The sequence below is a fragment of the Conger conger genome, chromosome 14 (assembly GCF_963514075.1).
Source record: "Conger conger chromosome 14, fConCon1.1, whole genome shotgun sequence".
NCBI lineage: Eukaryota > Metazoa > Chordata > Actinopteri > Anguilliformes > Congridae > Conger > Conger conger.
The window spans coordinates 43,678,828-43,701,648 of NC_083773.1; the positions used below are offsets into that span (position 1 = coordinate 43,678,828).

A 22,821-nucleotide genomic window follows, 5' to 3' on the forward strand; every position below is an offset into this window, starting at 1 on the left:
CATTTTTCGTTTGACAAATATTATTACCCACCAGGGATAAGAAAATTGAAGGTTGTGAACAGAAAGAAGGAATTTAAGCAGGCAAGATCTCACACCAGAAAAATTGAATATATACAAGTTTGTTTGGATCACTTTGTCACAGCCAATCTTACCATTAATGCGTTCTATCATATAGCTCAGTGATATAACTAATGAGCTGACAAATCCCACAGACCAGTTTTACCAAGTGTAGCTATTGAAGTAGTTTGCAGTTTGCTAGCTAGATCACAACTGAAATATCATATCCATAAATGAAACCTTTACTTGATGAGTGGCAAAATGCCACGGTGTTAACTAAAAATGGTGCTGTACAGAATTGAGTACTCAATCATCCCGTTGTGGAACGCTGAAAAGCAAATGCCAACAACAGCTATAGTAGGCTATGTTAGTATGTAGCCTAAGGTCCAGTCTAATAGATTGTGTATGACAAGCAGGATGGAAATTTAAAAATATGTACAGTACTACGAAATAAAATCCTTAAAGTGAAGGCGTTTTCAAAAGTTATGAGATTACCAGTTATAAAAAAAAGAAAATAAATGTACTGTGAAAAGCAATCAATATTTGTTATGACCAGTCGACCAGTGTGCGTGTGTGTGCGAGTGCGTGCAATTGCAACACAGAATAGGTATTCAATTGCTAAATGGGATTCATAGAATTACAACTGCAATATAAGTGTGATGATCATTTTTGTCTAAATCTAGCAGCCCTGCTGTAGGATCAGTGTTTTGTGATCATGTACTTGTCAGTCAGTGGCCCCCCTGTTATTAAATTATTAAATTTCACAGTGCATGCTCCGGTAAACAAAGCCAGTTTAAACAAACCCTCTTTATAGCACACAATCCTGTCCACCCCTTAGTCTTTCTACTGGGCTTTGCCTTAATGCAGGGGCTTGTGGGAAACGGGGGTCAGGCAGATTTCATGGCAGCTTCCAGCCATGTAAAAATGTATTTTGCAATAGATGATGTGACTGTTCCAGAGGCCCTACATGAAAGGTTTCAGTGTGATCCCATCTAAAAGTGAGCCATGGATACAGCCAATTAGCCAATTAAGCCCTGGAAATAAACTGGCGGAAACTAAGACCAGAAATGGCCGTAGCTCTCCAGGGAGGGGATGGCCTATTCCCAATAGACCCCATGCTCGTGAGCTCCACAACACTCTGCTGAGCTCCCATCCACAATCCAAGAAAAAGTCCTGTAAAAGATCACCAGACATGCTTCAGCTCAGCTAAGTAGATAGGACTAAATAAGCACTTCACAGCAAGGACAGTCAGACACGTACAAAACGGTCCTTGCAGCATCTGGATACCTTCACAGGGACCAACCAGATATAGGGACAGCTGGACCTCTGAAAACAGCAAAGCACAACACCTTCGATAAAACGGAAAGAGTGACATCGTCCCCAGTGCCCGTTGAGTCTTCACAGGCTTTGGGTTTCTGGGGTGAGCGCATCACTCCTTATTTTGGGTTAGTCCCTGTGTAGCAACCCAGGTAAAGATCGCTCTGCGTGTCAAAGGCCCATCATAAAATACAAGTACATCTGATCCCAAGGTAAGTCGAAATTTACCCGTCATAAGAGAATTTCACTTTGTTTTCGCACTAGAGATCCAGTCATTTCAATTCTAAATCTGATGCAAATTGCACAAGAATTCCAAAGAAGCATCTGCAGGTCTTCATGGTGACAAAGATAAAAGAAAACTAAATAACAGGATGTGTAAGAAAGAAACAGAGGGGAAACAAGTGCAGCCCTGAGATTGATGCGGTGAGAAGGTTAAACCAGGCAACCGCTTTGCGTGCCTGGAGGGTGTGAAAGTGCTCTCGCGCGCGTCATCTTGGCTCAGCTCTTCGGGGAAAAGAGTAAGACTCCGATCTGTGGGCAGTGCAGCTGCAAACCCATCTCAGTGTAAAACTCACCGTCCCAACATCCAACTGCATTACACACTCAGACCTAAACCTGAGATGACTGCTCCAAAAGCATTACAATAAAACCAAGATCTACTAGGACGACTACAACCATGTTACACTAAAACCTAGACCAGTACATCTAAAGCTGCATTACTCAGAAACAATGAGCTACTCACACACTGCCATTACACAGCTGCAGCTCAAGCTATGCTGCCTGGATATTACAAGACTATTGGTTTCCTTAAGGAAAACTATTCCTAATGTATGGCTCTCAGAAAGACTGCTGGCATGCATCCCATTTTCAATTTGTAACTGGAACAACCCTTAACAGTGTGCAGAGGTGATGTCCACCGTGCAGTTCCAGATGTGCCTTACACTGAACTTAAATGAGATTTATATTTGTTGAAAATATCAGAATTTTAAAAGAATGACAGATACAAATATTGCACAAGGCGAAGTGAACCTGCTGACAGCTCCCTGCCTGTCCCGTAAGGAAAGAGGTTTTTCATGATGATGCAACACACATTCCAGAAGAGCAGTTAGATCAGAGAACACGTTTGTTCAAGTAAGCTGCAGCTAGGAACTGAACAGAGAGGGGTACACCTCATTTACAATAAAACCACTGAAGAAACTTAATTCAAAATCTCCCAAAATTGTGAATATGCACTACATGCAAACACGGTCCCTGGAAGAGACCTGACGATGTTACCCCCAATTCAGCAGTGCCACACATCGATACAACATTTCATGGGTGCAAAAAAACCCTTATAGACACAGCCATTTCTATATTCAACAACAGGGCACTGTGGTTTAATCATGCAAGTGTTTCAAAACTAAACTAGCAACAGAAATTCAGCATCATTAGTCGAGTTATGAAACATTTGATGGTTAAAAAAAAAATGAATGAAACGTGTCAAAAAATGGATGTGCAAGGTTTCTGCATGACAGTGATGACATTCAACATGCAACAGTGGATACTTCATTTGTGTTTCGCAAGAGAAATATCCGTTGAAGTGGTAAGCCTTGCATAATCCATGCCCTGCGGCACTGGATTCCTGAGGTGGAGCGAAGCACTCCTTTGTGATGAAGAAATGAATCGTAAACATCGCCATCACATCAGTTTTGTCCTCCACATGAGCTTGGCATGTCTCCCCTTCACAGAAGAACATGCGTCAGACAGATAGACAGACAGACGTACATGATGTACCCAAATAAAAAAAAAACATGTCTCCACATGTGCAGGAATCTTCCAGCTCTTGGCACCTGACTGTTTGGAGTCAGTTAGCCCAGAGCATGCAGCGTACAGGGTACAGTATGCAGTATGCAGGCCTGTGCTGCCCTGATGCCTCGCCAGACCACACTGCACTGGGAGCGCTGTGGCAGTTACACTGTGGCCAACTGACAATATTCAAAGTTGTGTGTGTGTGTGCCTGTTACACTTTCCTTCCTCTTCAGCCAATGCGCACAGAGCAGTCTTCCCTTTCAGCCAATCGCATTTCTCGCAACTGCAAGTCTCCTTTAATCCAAGCTACATTTATTTTCACCCAACGCACTGCAAGAGACTCTGGGCAGGAGCTCCTTTAAAGGAGTGACTGGACTGATGGGAGGTCTCCGGGGCAACCAGCACGAGCCCCACCCTGCCAGGACATGTCACAACATGGAGGACATCACTGTGCAGACTGCATTCGATTAGATTCCTCTGTAAGTCCCAGGCAATTAAACACAGAAAAAAAAACACTCTGGAGACTCTTTAGAACTGTACTGACATTCGTTTGTTTGAATGTGCTACCAAACACTGTGGTACACCCCAAAATGGATATCTTCTGTTCCAAATAAAGTAAACATTTGCACTGCCAATATAAAATACTTGCTAAAGTACTGCACTTTACTAGGCCTATGAAAAGAGGCAGAAAGCAACATAGCCAATTTTAGTTCATATGATGGAGACTGAATTGTTAATGCAGATTATATTTTATTCTGCATGTCATGAATTAACTAGCAACTAACAGTTTATGTGCAACCGTGATGCATGACTAAAAAATACACAAGTCTTTGGATAGGCCATGTCTGCTGCAAAAGGAATTTGTCTTACCAATAGAAGTGGTTTCAGAAAGCTCAACCACAATGCCATAGCAACCAATCGCTGAGTAAATATGTAGTCTGTTTACCATGGCAACTAATTTAGGCAATTATGTAATCAATCCCACATCTACTTTTGATAGTTTCCGTTCTTTCCACAGAACCTTTTAATTCCAGATGAGGTTTGCTATGACCCCCATATGACTGCCGAAATGAAATGGAGAAACGGACTATCCTTGTGTCAAAACTAATCTCCTGGAATTACACTGGCTAAAACCACCCAATCTATGTGTGGAACTCATTTCCCCACCTGCATTAGAAGGAAAGAACCCACAGCGACTCGGAAAGACAACAACCACGTTTCTACATCTCAGCCGTCTAAGCATGCATTTTAGAAGCCAGCTAAGAAATGCATGGCAACGTGGTTTGGCTAGAAAACTTTCCTTAGATTGCAGCACAGATTGCTGAGATTGCTTAGATGCAGCGGTTTCTGGTTGGATCGGCAGCGATTCTGGCCTGAAGTCACTGGCTATCTGGGACCTTTCACTAGAAAGAGGAAAGCTGAGAAAATTGGCCCCACACATTTTTGCTGCCTCACCATAGCCGAAGGATCATTTTATTTTATGTTTTTAAATAAATGTTCTCCAGACGGAACTGCCAGACGCAAAGGAAACCAAAACTACTGCTAGCAAAGTAAGACCAGACTGACAAAAAAACAAAACAAAAAAAAAGCCCCTAAAATTCAGATCATAGGGAACATTTCTGGCCCACTGACATATTTACTGTTAGCACATCAGGAGAGGAGCCATCGATGAGCAAAGTTATGCCCACGTGAAGGTCCAAAGAGGACAGGACGCAGGATAACGTTAGTCTACACCTGATATTAATCTGCAAATCAGATTCTATGGGTGCAAATGACAAAAAGCATTTTCCTTTCCATAAAGAGACAAGTGTGTGGCATGTTTTACAACCATTTAACCTCAATACATATGGAGATAAACCAAATCCAAAATGGCAGCCACACAGTTTGACATAATGCGGGGCGGCCTGTAGCGTAGTGGTTAAGGTAAATGACTGGGACCCGCAAGGTCAGTGGTTCTAATCCTTTGCAGTAGCCACTATAAGATCCGCACAGCCATTGGGCCCTTGAGCAAGGCCCTTAACCCTGCAATCCTCCAGGGGAGGATTGTCTCCTGCTTAGTCTAATCAACTGTACGTCGCTCTGGATAAGAGCTTCTGCCAAATGGCACTAATGTAGTGTAATGTAATGTAATAACTGGCTATCTGCACACGTCCCTTCAGGCTGCCAGTCTTCCCGTGTTCTTTCACTTTTATTTTTCTTCACCCCAAATAAATCATTGGGGCATAATGACAAACGAAAGGTGATGAGAGGGAGAGGGGGATGAAGAATGCCCCAGACGGAAGGGAGGTGGTGAGGTGGAGGAGGATGAAGCCAACGTCTGCTGTACTTAGCCCCCCCAAACAGAACAAATAACCAGGCAAACGGTTACTCATTACAACCTGTACACAGAGTAACATCTAACTTCTTTTTAAAAGGAAAGGCAGGCCTTTGTTTGCAGTGTCAAACGCTAAGGCGAAAGGAGATTGTACTCTGCAGAAAAGGGTTTCCTATTCAAATGGAAAATCAGAGGCACGGGGTATTCGAAATATGGGATGGGGTAGCCCACCTGTATCAAGTGAAAGAAATACACACCGTACGCAACACAACACCAGAGCAATCAATCAGTGGTCATGTAGCACATGGCAACATATTTATCCAATGCGGTCTTCAACCGCCACTATTCTGACCCACACATCAGGGCTGCCCAACACTGTCGCTGGAGATCGACAGTCCTGCAAGTTTTCACTCCACCCCGAACAAAGCTCACCTCATTCAACAGCTAGATATCTCACTGAGCTGCCAATTAGTAGTATCAGGGGTGTCATTAGGGTTGAACTAAGAACCTACAGGGCTATAGCTCTCCAGGAACAGGGTTGGGCAGCACAGGGCTCTAGCATTGACCTCAGTAAAGTGCATACTAACTGGAAGAACCCTGGTTGTCAAATGACCCAGTTCGTTGGCTTCACATCAGGTGACTATGAGATGGTAATTTCAGTGCGCAATATTACAGCACAGCTGGGTTATAGTCTAACAAAACACAGGGTGTGGCAGGCATAGGAAATGACACGGCAAACAGTCATGTTTACTGTAACACAGTGCAGAGGGCTTATTAGCACTGGCGGCCTGTAGCGTAGTGGTTAAGGTGCATGACTGGGACATGCAAGGTCGGTGGTTCGATCCCAGGTACAATAAGATCCGCACAGCCATTGGGCCCTTGAGCAAGGCCCTTAACCCTGCATTGCTCCAGGGGAAGATTGTATCCTGCTTAGTCTAATCTGGATAAGAGCGTCTGCCAAACGCCAATAATGTAACGTAATAATGGATATGCTCAGCCAACACAGTAATGTTAACCTGAACTTTGTTTGACCATGGACTAAACTGTACCCAAAGTTTATTCTTTTCGAAATGTAGTCCAGACACCTCAGGTGCACGCAGGGTATAATTCCATAAGGCAGTTACTTTACAAAGATGACCTTTTTAAAGTAAAGCACATACTGTACAAATACTCCATGCAAGGACTAAAACTAGCCTCTCAACCAGGATGTGAAATCTGTAGATCCATCAGAAGACTCTGGCTTGGGAACTGCACTTGCTGGAGCAACGATAGGACGAGGCTGTGCAGCTTAGCCATTGGTCAGATTCTCAGAGGGGTGGTACATGCGAGATATAATGGACACGCTGCTCCTAGTGGTACAAGCTTGGAGTTGGAATACAGTCCAAACCTCCCCAAAACAAGGTTTTCCAGCAAATGTATCCCTGACAGCCATTCACGCAGTTCTGGGATATCCAGGATGGGCCTGTGGGGTTGGTGTGGGTGCAATGGGTCGGAAAACCTTCTCTAGGAATCTGGAAAACCATAAGGCTTTCCCCAAAAAGAATTAAGGAGACCAAGTTAAAATTTTCTGTTGATGTGGTGGGCATCCGCTTTACAGAAGGTTAATGCACAACTAATTTAACCAACAAAAAAGTGGGGAGAATAATCAAACTAATCTAATAGGATGCAGAACTGTTCAAAGTCTTGTTGAAATTGAAATATGTTCTTTTCAGATAAAGAACACAGCCAGTAAAATATGAGGCTAAAACTTTGGAGTGAGGAGAATTGGTGTTGCCTGTTCGGGCCGTAGCATATTAATCTGCCCAAGTTCTCCAGCGATACAGAAAACGTGGGCCCAATGAAAGAGCCTGAAGTCCTGAAGGACAGATCTAAGCGAGTGGACACAGCACCGGAGAATCAGTGCCAGGGAAGATCAGGAGCAATCGCACACCACCACAGCCTACGGCCACACCCGGAGACGCCCTGGCAACAGGCTCAGTCAGCATGATTCACAACCGTGCGGACGAGCCGGGGCAGATCTGTCTGCACAAACCCAAAGACAACGTGATGAAAGAGGAGAGTAGAAACGATGAGTGGGTGTAATTTAGAACGGGATGAAAGCCATTATAAGTAAAGACTCACGTACTTGCTTGATGCTCCAGAAAACAAATATTGTTATTTATTGAGCCATGAAAAAGGGCTAACATTTGAAGCTCATTGATCTTCAGAACACTTTTACTCTTCTAACCAGCGTTCTGTAGCCTGAAGGGTAACCAGCATTCTGGGGAAGACCTTAATATGGCTTCCTATTACCAGATAATGAAAGAAAGACATTGTTTTCTGGAGAATCAAGATTGTGTGAAGTTATTTCTGATTTTCACAAGTTCCTGTGAACCAGGACCTTGCAGAATTGTTTTTGGTGCGAGTCCTTTTTGTTACAATGAAAGAAATTAAACGCAGCACCCAAGACAGGGTCTCCTACCCCGACCCCGCAGTGATTCTGAGAAATAGACAGAAGATGGAAAATGGGTGGAGGCCATCTTTAAGAGCTCAGAGAAGCGAAGGCCAGGCCCATCCCTGAGGACTACTGAAGGGGAGTGCAATATGACAAGGAGGCCAGCTGTAAGAAACAGCACAGCCAATAGGGGGATCACACCACTACAGCACCACCAATGGGGATCAACAGATACACTTACAAACATCTGAAGAGATGGAAAAAAAGATTGGATTTGAGCAAAAAAAATAAAAATAAAAATAAAAATGTACAAAATAATAAAATAAAATGTGAATTGAGCATAAAGGCCTGTAATGTGAACGTAGCCTTTGAGAGACAGCGGAGAGATGCATTGGGGCTAAAGCTATCATTAGGCCTGCTCAGTCTCAGAACCCAGACAGTCAGATCTATAAAGATCTGGAGATAGTGACTGAGCAGCAGGCCAGACCAGGGACAGACCAGCTCAGACGAAGGCTTCCAAACTGCATGTTCAACACAGACCCACCTTCACACAGTTGATGCGATTAGTTGGAAAGGATCTGTAATTTGCTAAAGTGGCAGGATTTAAGGCTCCGAACCACCCAGGCTTGTAACAGTGAACTATTACTGGCCATGAGGTAAAGACATGTTGAACCAGTAACCTGTAGCCTAGTGACTAAGGTACATGACAGACACAGAAGGTTGGTGGTTCAAACATCAGATAAATAATACATTTTATAATTTATAATGGAATCTGAATTTCCTGGAGTCTCCAGCTTCTGGATTTAATGCAAGCCTCTTTCTGCAAATCACCCTGGTTCAGTAAGCCAATTAGTTGTATACTGCACATCAATGAGAGTTCTACTTTGTAAATTAGCCAAAAGTAAAATTTCATATCAACAAAAGCATATTAATCACAAGCATATCAATAAATATAGCTGAAATGTCAGATCATGCACATCAGGGCTGCTCAATCCTGCTCCTGGAGGTCTACCTTCCTATAGGTTTTCATTTTAAATTTGGCACAACGAATTCTATGACTGAGCAGCTAGTTGTTGAATGAGGTGTGCTTTGCTAGAGTTGGAGGTAAAACCTACAGGACGGTAGATGTCCAGAAACAGGGTTTGACAGCCCAGATGTACAGGATCGAGGCCATCAGACAGGTTGGCATGAAATCTAAAAACAGATCTGATACAGACTGAGCCAGAAGATGGCTGGGCCAGTGGCCAATCACCTCACACATTGGCCAGATGCATGAAGGTACAGAGCTCCTCACTTCCACATAAATAAAAAAGTTCCTCATATCACCACGTAGATAAATGCATGACATTTGAAAGTGTATATGACAGCAATTATACAGTCCCTGCGTAATTACAAGAAACCTGCTGCTTCTAACCTTAATTTTGACGTTCCAGACAAATAATACTCTCTATTTAAGGATAAACGACTTTCTATGTATATACAAGCATGTACACGGCCTATCCAGCTGTCCAAACTTGCCCCTATTAACTTCTGTTCGGAAGGATTATGCCGTGAATGTGAGAAAAGCTGTCTGATCGAAAACGTTACAACTCATTCGATTGTTAAATATACATAGGCTTCCAACATGCTACCGGTCTATACATTCTTTCCAATATTTATCTAGCACGGAGAGGCGCATTATTTATCTTATTTCCAATTTCTCCTCTTAGTGTGAAAACGATTTTGTTTGATTCGCGTTTTTTTATTTTTTATTATTAATTTGCTTGCATTTATCTTTGTCACTCATAGTTTAAGCAATCAACTTGTTTCCTGTGGCTCTCAAGTTTGGGAAATAACCAACTCTGCCTTTTCACATATGGAAAGAGAATTTGCGAGTTCGTGTAGGCTAGGCTAATCCATGCCGTTTGGCACGATACTTCGATAAAAAAAAAAAAAAAAAAAAAAAAAATCAGGTAGTTTATTTCAGTAATAAAATCGTGAACCTCACTAAATGAATTTCTTAACAGAAACCTTAACAGAACGATAGTTCCCGTCTCAAAGGTGTACGTGTCGTTTTGTCTAGGGTAAAAAAAAAAAATTACACTGAAACAATTCTGAACGTCTGGACTTCATCCGCAGTGGATTGATTGGCTTTCGCACACCGATTCAGACAAAAGCTAAAAGTATGTCGGTTAGCCGTCCGCCCTATTGACACAATTTGGCCATTTCCTCCACCCTCGTTTGGTGTGGTTCATGAGCGGAATATCCAGCCTGGACACATAATTCCGAAAATTAAAAAGCGAGGCCTTTACTTTCTGAACTATCGTTACATCCAGCTAACCTCATGCTCTGTGCTAAACATTACGGGCAGCGTATCCACAATAAGGAACACCGCTACGTTGGGACCAGGGAAGACAAGGCGTCTCTACCCCTGCAACACGAAAAAAGTTTTTCGGGAAAATCTGCATCGTTTTGCTGTAAATATTAGGCTGTTTATGACCGCATTTTTAAATAGCCTACACGGTCTTATAAGATAACTATTCTGTTTCTACTTTTCAAATATGGGGATATAAAAGTACGTTTTAAATCTGGAGTTTCTGCACCAGGCCGTAAAAATCACAAATTCACTTGACCCGTTTTTCCTCCTCCGTTGTGTTGGTTTGCTGCAGACTTGCGCGGAGACGAGGTAGCAGTGAGGTATGCGACTTAAACATGCTTTAAACGGCTCAAGACGCTGCGTTAGTATTTTACACGTAGCGGTTTCCTGCGGCTGTGAGCCCGGACAATTAACAGTTAACTTGAATACAATGTAATTTGGTATTACCCCCAATTCTTGTATCAAAGTTTAAAAGCCCCCCCCCCCCGCTTTCTTTGTTAAAGTGATTATTTAATGATTAGGCTGCTCGGTTTTAAGCCTAGAAACATGCGCTTTTAAATGCAATACATATATAACGGGCACTAACCTATGGAAACAAGTTTGATATTTTCCTTATCCAGGAATTCAAGCGCCACCGAGACGTTCTCCAGCTGCATCTGCCGGAATGTGGGGCGCTGGTTGTACTTTCGAAACATCTTCTTCTGGCTGAGCACTTCCAGAAGACCGATGAGCCGGAGCCCATCGCCCAGGTCGGTCTGCAGGTTGGCGATGCGCTTGTTGACGCATTTCAGGTGTTCGTTGCACCAACGCGTGAAGGTGTTTTGCTGGATCTTCTTCCACGGAGCGTCCTCCGCTAGATCCTTCTCCGTGGCGGGCATGTCTGCGTCCTTATCCGAGCCGTGGACAGAATTGGAAACGGGACTGGAAGCGGCAGCGCTCGACTGGTGGAGGCGTGGGTGTTGACTACTCATTTTTATTGACTCTGCTCCCTCGCTCGTTCGCTGTCTAGCTTTTTGGGTGGGGTCAGTATATTTTTTACAAATCCTCGCAGTCCGTGTCTTCCTGAACGCTGCGTATTCTTCTGAAAGTGAGAAAAGACAAAGACCAGAAACGTCACGAATAATGTTAAAACAAACTTTTGCGAAGAATCAGACCCCGATCATTGGAGCCCAGGACAGACCACAGCACGTTTCTATGACGTGATATCTAGGTCAGCACCGATGCGTGGGCGTCTAGATTAAAAGAGGAGCGATGGAATGCTTTTTATAATAATCTCATCAATTTGAGATTATGATATTTTTTTTTCTTCGTTTGTCTTTTCTTCGTTGAGTTTAGGCTAATTATTTATTGAAATAAGACAGTCTACACGTGCGTGGGTCTTGTGGAAACTTCATAGGGGCCAAATTGACTACAGAACCCTGTACAAACCTCGTGATGTTCAGTTAACAATTCTGCCTAATACAGTATTCAAGTGTGTCAAAAAATATATATATATATACACTCAGTGGGCACTTTATTAGGTATTTAATTTAGACTTCTACTGCTGTATCCTATCCATTTATCCATTACTTTTTTTGCACCACTTGACAAACTCTAGAGATTAGTGTGCATGAAAATCCCAGGAGTTTCTGAGATACGCAAACCACCCTGTCTGCCACCAACAATCATTCCACGGTCAAAGTCACTTACATCACATTTTTCCCCATTCTGATGGTTGATGTGAACATTAACTGAAGCTCCTGACCCGTGTCTACATGATTGTATGCACTGCACTGCTGCCACACCATTGGCTAATTAGATAATTGCATGAATATGTAGGTGCTCTAAAGTAAAAATGTTCCTAATAAAGTGCTTGTTGAGTGTATATTTGCATTAATTCCTGTATAATAATATTATATAATGTGAACATATAGCTAGATTCAATATTGAATACAATTAAATGAAAGCCTTGGGAAGTCAAATGTGGAATTGCGCTAAAAAAATAAAAAGCCCTTAGCCTGTCTGCTTATCGGATTTGTCAATACACAGGGCGGCCTGGAGCGTAGTGGTTAAGGTACATGACTGGGACACGCAAGGTGGGTGATTCGATCCCGGGTGTAGCCACAATAAGATCCGCACAGCCGTTGGGCCCTTGAGCAAGGCCCTTAACCCTGCATTACTCCAGGGGAGGTCCTGCTTAGTCTAATCAACTGTACGTCGCTCTGGAAAGAGCGTCTCCCAAATTCCCAATAATGTAATGTAATGTGATACAGTAGAGGAAACATATGCAGTTAGATGCATAAGTATGCACTGAGGAAGACTTATGAAATTATGACGGGACCGTTAATTAAAAAATAGCTGAAGGCAGCAGGATCCCAAGTTCCTCTGTGCATAAAAAGCTCTGCACAGAGCTTTTCCAGTTTCCAGTGCGTTAAACTCCTATCTCTGCTCCCTGAACCAGGAGGGCTCTGCAGTTCTTCTCTCTTCGCCTTGTGATTGATGCGTGGTCTCAGCACAGTATGGTTGCTGAGGTTAAGACCAGAGACTCGCGTCCCCTACAGAGGACACAGATGAATTGCCTGCCAGATCTTAGGAGGATATGGTCACATGACACAGAAATCCGAGTTAGAACATCTTGTACATTATAACCACATAGCTCATAGACAAGGTACATTTACATTACGCAGGTTCTCGATTACAGAAAAAAAGTAAACAGAAAGTATAACATATTCAAGTGTAGTGCCTGAATCGCTCTGAATCTTTTTGCATTCTTAAATGATGAACAATACTTATGATTGATGAAAACGTTACATTTGTCTGTTCGTTTCACAATGAAATATGAAATGAAATAAAACTCTTCCGGGAGAGGCAGGAGAATGCTTCTATCATGTAAAACCCACTTACTTTACTCTCAGTGATGATATAGAGAGTGTAGGAGGCGTAAATGGTGAGTTATTTGGCTTGGGAAATGGATTTGTTAGCTTACAGCCCATTACTAAATAAGGTAACCCTGCCAGACGCTCTTGTATGGACGTGGTCCATGAAGAATGTTGGTCTTTCCCTTCAGTTACTGCGGGAGAATGCAAAGAATGCTGCTGTCTAATGAGGAACCAAAGCACCCCGACCTCAGAGAGAGAGAGGGGGGGGGGGGGTTAGAGCCTGTTAGCATCCGCAACGAACCACCTGGGTTCTTATTAGACTAGATTTGTTATTAGTCCCGACGCAGCAATATCAGGGAATAGCGATCAGGGAATAGCCTAATTGGTCAGAGTTATATTGCTATTTTCTTACCGGCAACACAAACATTATTATTAATGGCAGTTTTAGTCATTGTTAGATATTTTAATTATAGATTCCAGTGTGCACGAGGACAGATAGCCTACACTATCCTACACGAGAAAATAGAGGCTCTCATGGCGATAGTTATGAATGTTGAAAATGAAATGATAAGAAATGCGTGTGTAGAATGAAATGGTGACTACAAGAAATATAGAATGCAGAAACGGTCGCATCGTTCGCGTAGAGCGATTTTAGAACAAACAAAAACTCAGATCAACCGGTAACTGCTGTGCATTGAGTTTACTGGGGGGAAGCGCTATAACGCCGTTGAATGATGGGCGTGGGCGCTAGGCGTGGTTGGTGTGATAAAGTTCATCATCATAGTTAGCAGTTATCGTTATAGATGCCCGTGGAGAAGGGTCTCCGCTATAGCGCAGAGTCTGGTGCCCTCTAGGCTCCGTATGCTGTAGAGAAGCCCGGAGATCGGGGTTTTCCACCCTCTGAAATATCAGATACTAGTTTTATATGAAGTTTATCCAAACGCTTCACACATTATTTGATTATGTTCACTAACCTATAGCCTACACAGTCATATCTCTCTCTCTCTCTCTCGCTCTCTCTCTCTCTCTCTCTCTCTCTCTCTCTCTCTCTCTCTCTCTCTCTCTCTCTCTCTCTCTCTCTCTTTCTATCTCTCTCCCCATCTCTCTCTCTCTCTCTCTCTCTCTCTCTCTCTCTCTCTCTCTCTCTCTCTCTCTCTCTCTCTTTCCCTCCCTCCTAATTAGTACCATCAAGACCATGCCCTTGAGGTAACCGTGGACACCATTCACCTGCATCATTGAATCGCACCCCGTTATCAACGGAGAGGCGAATTATTATCTTATGTGCGTAAAGAAAACCCACCTCTGACCCATGTTTCAGACTGCCAGTAACATCCTCCCAGTCACATAACGGTAGCATAAGCAACCTGTCCTACCCCAAATATTAATATATAATTCATATTTCAATGCCTGGCTAAAGTTAAACTTTATCACACCAACCACGCCTTGGAGTACTTGAAAGAAAGGAACTCTCGCTTTTAACCGCAGCTAGATAAAGCCTACACATCTGTTGCCTGAGTGAATCGCTTAGATTGCAGTTTCACGGTTGTTGCGTTGCGTCGCTTGAATGCAGCCCGGGACGCGTTCTTGCCCCAGCGGGAATGTAGCCCATTAAATGCGAAGTCGTCAACATAATACTACTGGACTTTCATTTGTTCTATTTTTCTCACATTTTTGTGGCGGAGAACAAAATTGCCAAAATAGCCCAACTTGCAGACGACTTTGACAGTCCTCTGAATCTCTTTACACACGATTAATCCGAGTTACCCATTTTGACCGAAAGCAGTGAATAAATGTGGAGGCTCAGACCAGGGTAGCCTATTCGTGATGGGCAGCCCCACGCTTGTAGGCGCAGACCCCGGTACGGGCGTACGGGGGCGCAAGCTGCTTAAACGTTGGAGATCCAGACACAGAGATGGGCTTTACAGTATTTTACCTTATTTGGCGAGGAGACCTTAATTAGATTAGTCTACATGAGTGAGTTTAAAATCCTGTTGACGGTCAGATGATGGCGTGCAGCTATAGCTTCCCCAGTTCCAATAAAAACGAAACTATCAAATTATTGTCAATTACACGTAATGCATTAAACATGTAATGCAAAAAACAAAACAAGGGATACAAGCGGGAATGAAAGATAAAATATAGTAATGCAATATACAAAAGAACTTAATATGTCCAGACATCATTATTATACAGTGATCATCCGCTATTTTTTGTTATTATGATAGTCTCTACAACATAACATCATGTTTCCTTCAAAATGGCAATTTTAAGCATCAAACTTGTACCTGGTAATACACTGCATAACAATGTGAAACATTATTTTATTTTTTTTCTACAAAGAGCGTACATATTGTGCAAGGCACCAATTACCACCCAAGACTACAAGCACAGAACATTTTATTAACTACCTGTTGAACCTTTAGCTGCCGCAAAATCACCTATAGCTTCTGGCAGCACAAACGTCTTCGCGGCAATGAACAATGCAAACCACAGGCATCAACATATCCATATTCCAATGCTTCGCTTGCCATGACCTTGGAACATCAAACATAAAAAACTAAAACAATTATTTTTATTGAAGCCGGGTTGAAAACATACATATCTGCTCATAATAAAACTAAACTAAATGCCTCTAAGTATTAAATAAAGTACCTACCGCAAGTAAGAACTTCTTACACGTTTAAGAAAATTGTTCAAACAGTAACAAGCACGTCGATTAACAACGAGACACGCTTAAAGTTCCAAACTTACTTTTCAGATTTATGCAATGCCGGTTTTTGGGTTATGCTTTTAAATTATGCTTCTCTCTCCCCCTCTGTTTGCCACTCGGGTGTGCGTGAAGCTAAATCAGGAAAATGTGTTATCACCCTGTAGTTCCCTCCCCGACGCGTCTCTCTTGGGGAAATGCGTCTTCAGTGAACTCGAGAAAGAACAAGAGTGACACCCCTTCGTATTCTCTCCCTCCTTTCCCTGTGCCGTCGCAATAGCAAAAGCCTTAATTGGTAAAATATCAAAGGGGGGTATTTTTTCTCCTGGTGAAAGCGCGTTTTAGCAGAAGGGGCTGACGTTATACCGGTGACCGCGCCTTCGGATTTTAAAGGTATGATGTCACCCCGTTCCGCTCGCCCGTGCACTGTAAACTCATGTGGGATGTCGGCAGTTTAGCTTTACCTTTGTATTGAAGTTGCAGTATCTCACGACTTGAGCCTCTCCCTGTCTTCCTCAGTTTCAAATTTTTAGTCTACCGGTCCTTTGCTTTAATAAAAACGTATTCAAACTTGAATGGGCTACGAGGCCAGTAGACAAAGGCTTGTTATAGCACTTTTTTTATTTCTTTATTTTTTAAGTTTCCTAAGTTCAAGTCTCAATGGGGGAGAAGAGACCTGCAGTGAAAAAGCAGCAATCACATCGCGAGGCTCCATTCTCCCCTGCTGCTGGAGTGAGCACAGAGGAGCCCTGCAAATACAGGACATGCGTGCGTGCATGCGTGTGTGTTTGTGTGCGTGCCTATGTGTTTGTGTGCGTGCGTATGTTTTTGTGTGCGTGCGTGTGTGTTTGTGTGCATGCGTGTGTATGTGTGTGCATTCGTGTGTGTATGTGCGTGTGTATAGGTATGCGCATGTGTGTGTGTGTGTGTGTGTGTGTATGCATGCGTATGTGTGGGTGTGTGTGTATGTGTGCATTTGTGTGTGTGTGTATGTGTGCATGCATGTGCGTGTGTGCATGCATGTGTGTGTGTGTGTGCATGTGTGTGTGTGTGTATGTGTGGGTGCATATGAGTGTGTGTGTATGCATGCCTATGTGTGCGTGTATGCGTGTGCATGCGTGTGTGTGCATGCGTGTGTGTGTATGCGTGTGTGTGTATGTATGTATATATGTGTGTGTGTGTGTGCATATATGTGTGTGTGTTGGGAGGGGAGTGGGGAATGTAGGATGTTTTGGTTCAGTTTATCATTGCTGGAGTTGGGGACAGGGATGAAGTATTAGTCCAAATTAGATTAAAGAAGCGACTAAATGAAGTTGATGTGGGGAAGCTAAATATGCATTACAGATCACTGAATACTCAGGGGCTTCAATTCCACATTTCTCACATTTGCTCTTAACTTCGTATGAGTGCTGAGGGCACCTGTGTGTAGGACGGCCCTGAACTGCTGGGAGGCGGGGCTTGATCTGTATGTAGGAGGAGCCTGGATTTAGTTTTTCTAATGATGGTTATGGTGTTACTGCTGGACAAGGGTAGTTTAATTTGACAAAACTTAAAAGTTGTTTCACATTGCTGTGCATTTATTGGCCTAATAGCTATAAATATTGTCATTTGTTTACTGAAAACAAAGAGAAGCTAGCTGTGAGTGACTCCCTCTACCTTTCAGAAGATGCTTAAGATGGCTCCTAAAGAGCAGTGTTGCTCATGTAGGACCTGTTCCTGGAACATGAGGAAGCAGTTCATCCCGTCATCCCGCTGGAAAGAGAGAAGAAGCTGAGGATGGAGTGAGCGCCTGTCAGCAGGAGAGGAGAGAGAGGTCAGCCCCAGAGCCCCAGAGCCGCAGATGAGACAGATGAGGCAGTAAAGCCACAGAACGTGCCATCTCTTTCCCTCTTCTTTGGCTTTCCCCCCTATTTTTCTCCAAATTGGGAAAGCTCGGTCGAGCTCTCAAGCAATCTTTGGCGTTGAGAGTTGAAGATGAGCATTTGTGCGCTCCTCTGAGCCGTGTGTTGCTGCCACCTCTGATTTTTACACCAAGGTTGGGCACTGTAAAAACCAATCTTATCACTTAATAAGACAAAAAGAGTGCCAATGAGGCAAGACAGTTTTTAATCTGTTTGAGAAGCAGTGGGCTCACAGTCACTGCAGGGAGGCTCAGCACATGAGCTGCAGCCGGGCCCATCCACACACTGACCCTTAACATGAGCCATCCTTCAGCCCAATGGAAAACATTCACTTAATCTATGATCTTATGAGTGAATTATGAATAATTCATGTTTTAAATCTTAATTTCTACTGAATCCCTAATTTGAGATGGTTATTAAAATGGCATAAGCTCATTCTCTAAACAGTCTTAGAATGTATTCTTTGTTCCAAGCATGTTGTGTCAAAGTCTGGATAATCGTTCAATCATGAACATCATGATTAAATCAACATCATGGCTTATACTGTCAAATACAGTTAAAGAATGTTAAGAATGTAAACCTTGAAATGGCCTGTTCATTGAAAATTGAACGATTCCACAAAAATGAACAAAATTCAAGTTCATTTAAGTAGACTAACAAGACTGAATGAGTAGGTCATGGCTAAGCTTTGTTATTTCTAAAATGCCAAAAATGCAAAGCATATCCAAGACAGTGGAAAAAGTGAAATGCTGGCAATGTTTATGCTATAATTCCTGGAATGTTCTGGAAACAAAAGAAATTGTTTTCTGGGCTAACAGCCTTTTGGTGGCGTAAACAATTTTCATCTTTGTTTCTGCACAATGAGTTTGCGGTAAACACAAGAGCGGTTTGTTCTTGTGATGACATACTGTATACTGTAGCAATCTGGGGAATATGAATCCATGCTGTGAACTGTGCCTTTCATTTATAAGAAGTTTGTGAAGAGTATTATCTTCAGTTATTATTATTACTCATGAAGCATGTTAAAGAAAGGACATTACCGGACAATCAGTGCAGGAGCATCATCACAAACACAGGAGCATCCCATAATGCTCAGTGTGGCTGACTATGCTTCAACACATCCTGGAGCAACAGTCCCCTCTGAACTGCATACTCACATCCATCCATGTGGACTTTCTAGTTTACCGGCTAGTTTCATACCTGAACTGTCACCATCTCAACCTGTAGGCCAGTGGAGGATGGGCATGCCCCTATAGCCGGGTTCCTCTCAAGATTTCTTCCCATCGGGAAGCCACCGTTTGAGGGTTTTTCTCCTGCTTGGGGGGGGGTTGTTTACCTCATATGCTATTCGGGCGTTTAGGGCTGATATTTCCCATTTTTTGCTCTTCTGTTACTCTGTAAAGCCTCTTTGTGACAATAGTATCTAAAAGAGAAAAAACGCTATATGCAAATAAAACTCACTTGACTTATACCGGGAGCTTAGGGCATAGGCCTTGTAGGGAGTCTGAGGGAGAGGCATGTTCAGGACCAAGGTCATGGTGCTTCAGGTCAGTCACCCCACTGCCAGGTGCGGGTGGGTCATGCAGGCTGTCCTGCAAAGCGGGGGGCTAGGCTCACTGACCTGATGAAGAGGGATGGCCATGTGCATCTGCTGCCTGTGGTCCACTGTGGAGAGGTACCTAGTATGCTTTAATGAAAAAAGAAGGCCAGTCTGTTAGCAGTATCATCAGTAGTTGAGTTGGCTCAGTTGTCACAGGTACCTCTCCACAGTGGACACAGGCAGCAGATGCACATGGCCATCCCTCTTCATCAGGTCAGTGAGCTAGCCCCCGCTTTGCGGACAGCCTGCATGACCACCCGCACCTGGCAGTGGGGTGAATGACTGAAGCACATGACCTGGTCCCTGAACATGCCTCTCCCTCAGATCCTACAAGGCCTATGCCTAAGCTCCCGGTATAAGTCAAGTGAGTTTTATTTGCATATAGCGTTTTTTTTTTTAGATAATATTGTCACAAAGAGGCTTTACAGAGTAACAGAAGAGCAAAAAATAAATTTCCTGTTCCACAACCAGGATGGAAGCCACATGGAGGGAATGATTCAGAATGGTGGTATTGTTCTGTGGTTGGTGAGGTTTTTGTGTTTGCAGAAGTGGAACTTTTTGAGGACAGGCGCGATGACATTGGGAAACCGGGCGTTCCCCCTGACTGCACTGTGTGACTCTTCACATGTTCGGCCAGACACACCCTCTCGCGAACAGGAAGTCCCCCACGCTCAGAAACATGCTCCGTGAGTAGGACTGAGAGATTCAGCTTCACGTCCCCTCTGTGAGACACACACACTCCCCCCCTCTTTAAGACACACTCCCCCCCATCTCTAAGACACACTCCCCCCCTCTCTAAGACACACTCCCCCCCTCTCTAAGACACACTCCCCCCTCTCTAAGACACACTCCCCCCCTCTAAGACACACTCCCCCCCTCTCTTAGACACACTCCCCACTCTCTAAGACACACTCCCCACTCTAAGACACACTCCCCCCCCTCTCTAAGACACACTCCCCCCCCTCTCTAAGACACACTCCCCCCTCTGAGACACACTCCCCCCTCTAAGACACACTCCCCCCCTCTGAGACACACTCCCCCCTCTAAGACACCCCCCCCCTCTAAGACACACTCCCCCCTCTGAGACACACTCTCCCCCCCTCTCTAAGACACACTCCCCCCCTCTAAGACACACTCCCCTCTCTAAGACACCCCCCCCCTCTCTAAGACACACTCTCCCCCCCTCTCTAAGACACACTCCCCCCCTCTCTAAGACACACTCCCCCCCTCTAAGACACACTCCCCCCTCTCTAAGACACACTCCCCCCTCTCTTAGACACACTCTCCCCTCTGAGACACCTTCCCCCCTCTGAGACACACTTCCCCCCCTCTCTAAGACACACTCCCCCCTGTCTAAGACACACACACTCTCCCTCTCTAAGACACACACACACTCCCCCCCCCCCCCCCCCCTCTAAGACACACACACACTGCCCCCACACACATACTGTGTGCATGCTCAGGCAGGGAACAGGATTTCCCCTTTGTGTCCAGGTCTGGCACCGGCTCGTATAACGTCTGAGAACCAGAGAGACCAGAGCCTCTACGCAGCAGAGGAAAGTTGGTGATACAGTGAGAAGGGTTCGGCCTGGCCGAAAGCCACATGATCCCACGTGACCCCCCCATCCTTCGCTGTGAAAGCCCTTCCAATGCAGGGCCTGGAAGGACAGCATGCAGCCAGAGATCAACACAGAATGGATCCTGGAGCCAAATACAAGGCCTCCCACATAAATGTGTCTGTAAACTACAATCAAAATTGCGGTGATGAGGTTTCAGTTGCTTTGTAGATAGAGGTATACGCCATATAGAAAAGAGGTCAGGACCCCATACTACATATAAACACACAAATAGTGACAGGGAGCACATACACTCAGTGAGCGCTTTATTGGCTATTTATGAGATTCATTTTTTAGACTTTTAATATTTTTTTTCTTTGTTTTGACATAGAGTTTAGGCTAATTATTTATTGAAATAAGACATAGTGTACACGTGCGTGGGTCTTGTGGAAACTTCATAGGGGCCAAATTGACTACAGAACCCTGTACAAACCTTGTGAATACAGCATTCAAGTGTACCAAAAATAAATATTTCATTTATATGTACACTCAGTGAACACTTTATTAGGTATTACTTATTTTTTTAGACTTCTGCTGTATTTATTAGGTATTACTTTTTTTTTTTTTAGCCTATCCACTTCAGAGATGCTCTTCTGTATACAACTGTTGTAATTTGTGGTTATTTGCAGTGTATGTGAGGAAACGCATTCACATGCCCCACCCTTCCTCAATGGCTAAGCGCTAAACCTCATGTTTCACCAGTCTGCTCAATACTGCAGTACCAGGACCCTCCCCATGTATCTAACTAGCTATCTAACTGGCTCGACTAGATGTAACCTGACTTAACTAGCGCCACAATGCCCCATTTACACCCAACCATCACAGAGATGACAAAAAGCTGCATGAAAATGAATACCAGCATAACTGTGTCTCTTTCGGGAAAGACTACACTAATAATGTCTGTGGTATAGAAACTGTGTCTCTTTCTGTGAAGACTACACTAATAATGTCTGTGGTATAGAAACTGTGTCTCTTTCTGTAAAGACTACACTAATAATGTCTGTGGTATAGAAACTGTCTCTTTCTGTAAAGACTACACTAATAATGTCTGTGTTAAAGAAACTGTGTCTCTTTCTGTAAAGACTACACTAATAATGTCTGTGTTAAAGAAACTTGTCTCTGTAAAGACTACACTAATAATGTCTGTTAAATAAACTTTTCTCTTTCTGTAAAGACTACACTAATAATGTCTGTGTTAAAGAAACTGTGTCTCTTTCTGTAAAGACTACACTAATAATGTCTGTGTTAAAGAAACTTGTCTCTTTCTGTAAAAACTACACTAATAATGTCTGTGTTAAAGAAACTGTGTCTCTTTCTGTAAAGACTACACTAATAATGTCTGTGGTATAGAAACTGTGTCTCTTTCTGTGAAGACTACACTAATAATGTCTGTGGTATAGAAACTGTGTCTCTTTCTGTAAAGACTACACTAATAATGTCTGTGGTATAGAAACTGTCTCTTTCTGTAAAGACTACACTAATAATGTCTGTGTTAAAGAAACTGTGTCTCTTTCTGTAAAGACTACACTAATAATGTCTGTGTTAAAGAAACTTGTCTCTCTGTAAAGACTACACTAATAATGTCTGTTAAATAAACTTTTCTCTTTCTGTAAAGACTACACTAATAATGTCTGTGTTAAAGAAACTGTGTCTCTTTCTGTAAAGACTACACTAATAATGTCTGTGTTAAAGAAACTTGTCTCTTTCTGTAAAAACTACACTAATAATGTCTGTGTTAAAGAAACTTGTCTCTTTCTGTAAAGACTACACTAATGATGTCTGTGTTAAAGACAACAGGAAACACCTGGATCTGTCCTGTAAGGATGTGGGAACAAGGTAGCCAGTCTCTCATTGGATTAAATCTGTGAAACCC

At 43.3% G+C, this 22,821-nt stretch overlaps 1 protein-coding gene and 1 long non-coding RNA gene across 5 annotated transcripts in view; one reads left to right on the forward strand and one right to left on the reverse strand.

Annotated features, from left to right (window-relative positions):
* The window catches only part of LOC133109993 (filamin-A-like), a 65,690-nt gene extending 49,623 nt beyond the window's left edge, over window positions 1–16,067 (reverse strand). Inside the window, exons 1-2 of one of the 3 annotated variants that reach the window (XM_061219797.1) lie at window positions 15,876–16,067; window positions 10,853–11,347 (exon numbers count right to left, since the gene is read on the reverse strand). In XM_061219797.1, the coding sequence (XP_061075781.1) occupies window positions 10,853–11,237 (385 nt within the window). In that variant the 5' untranslated portion in view covers window positions 11,238–11,347; window positions 15,876–16,067. Of the gene's footprint in view, window positions 1–10,852; window positions 11,348–15,780; window positions 15,799–15,875 lie in introns of those variants that run through there. The other 2 variants (XM_061219799.1, XM_061219798.1) reach the window with 2 other exon arrangements.
* On the forward strand, window positions 15,792–21,508 carry LOC133109995 (uncharacterized). 2 transcript variants are annotated; one of them, XR_009704805.1, is made up of 6 exons: window positions 15,792–16,224; window positions 16,472–16,563; window positions 17,495–17,644; window positions 19,489–19,696; window positions 19,879–20,018; window positions 20,827–21,508. It is a non-coding gene; the product is annotated as an uncharacterized LOC133109995 (long non-coding RNA). The 2 variants fall into 2 exon arrangements; XR_009704804.1 differs by having other exon boundaries at window positions 16,472–17,644.
* Window positions 21,509–22,821: the final 1,313 nt, after the last annotated feature.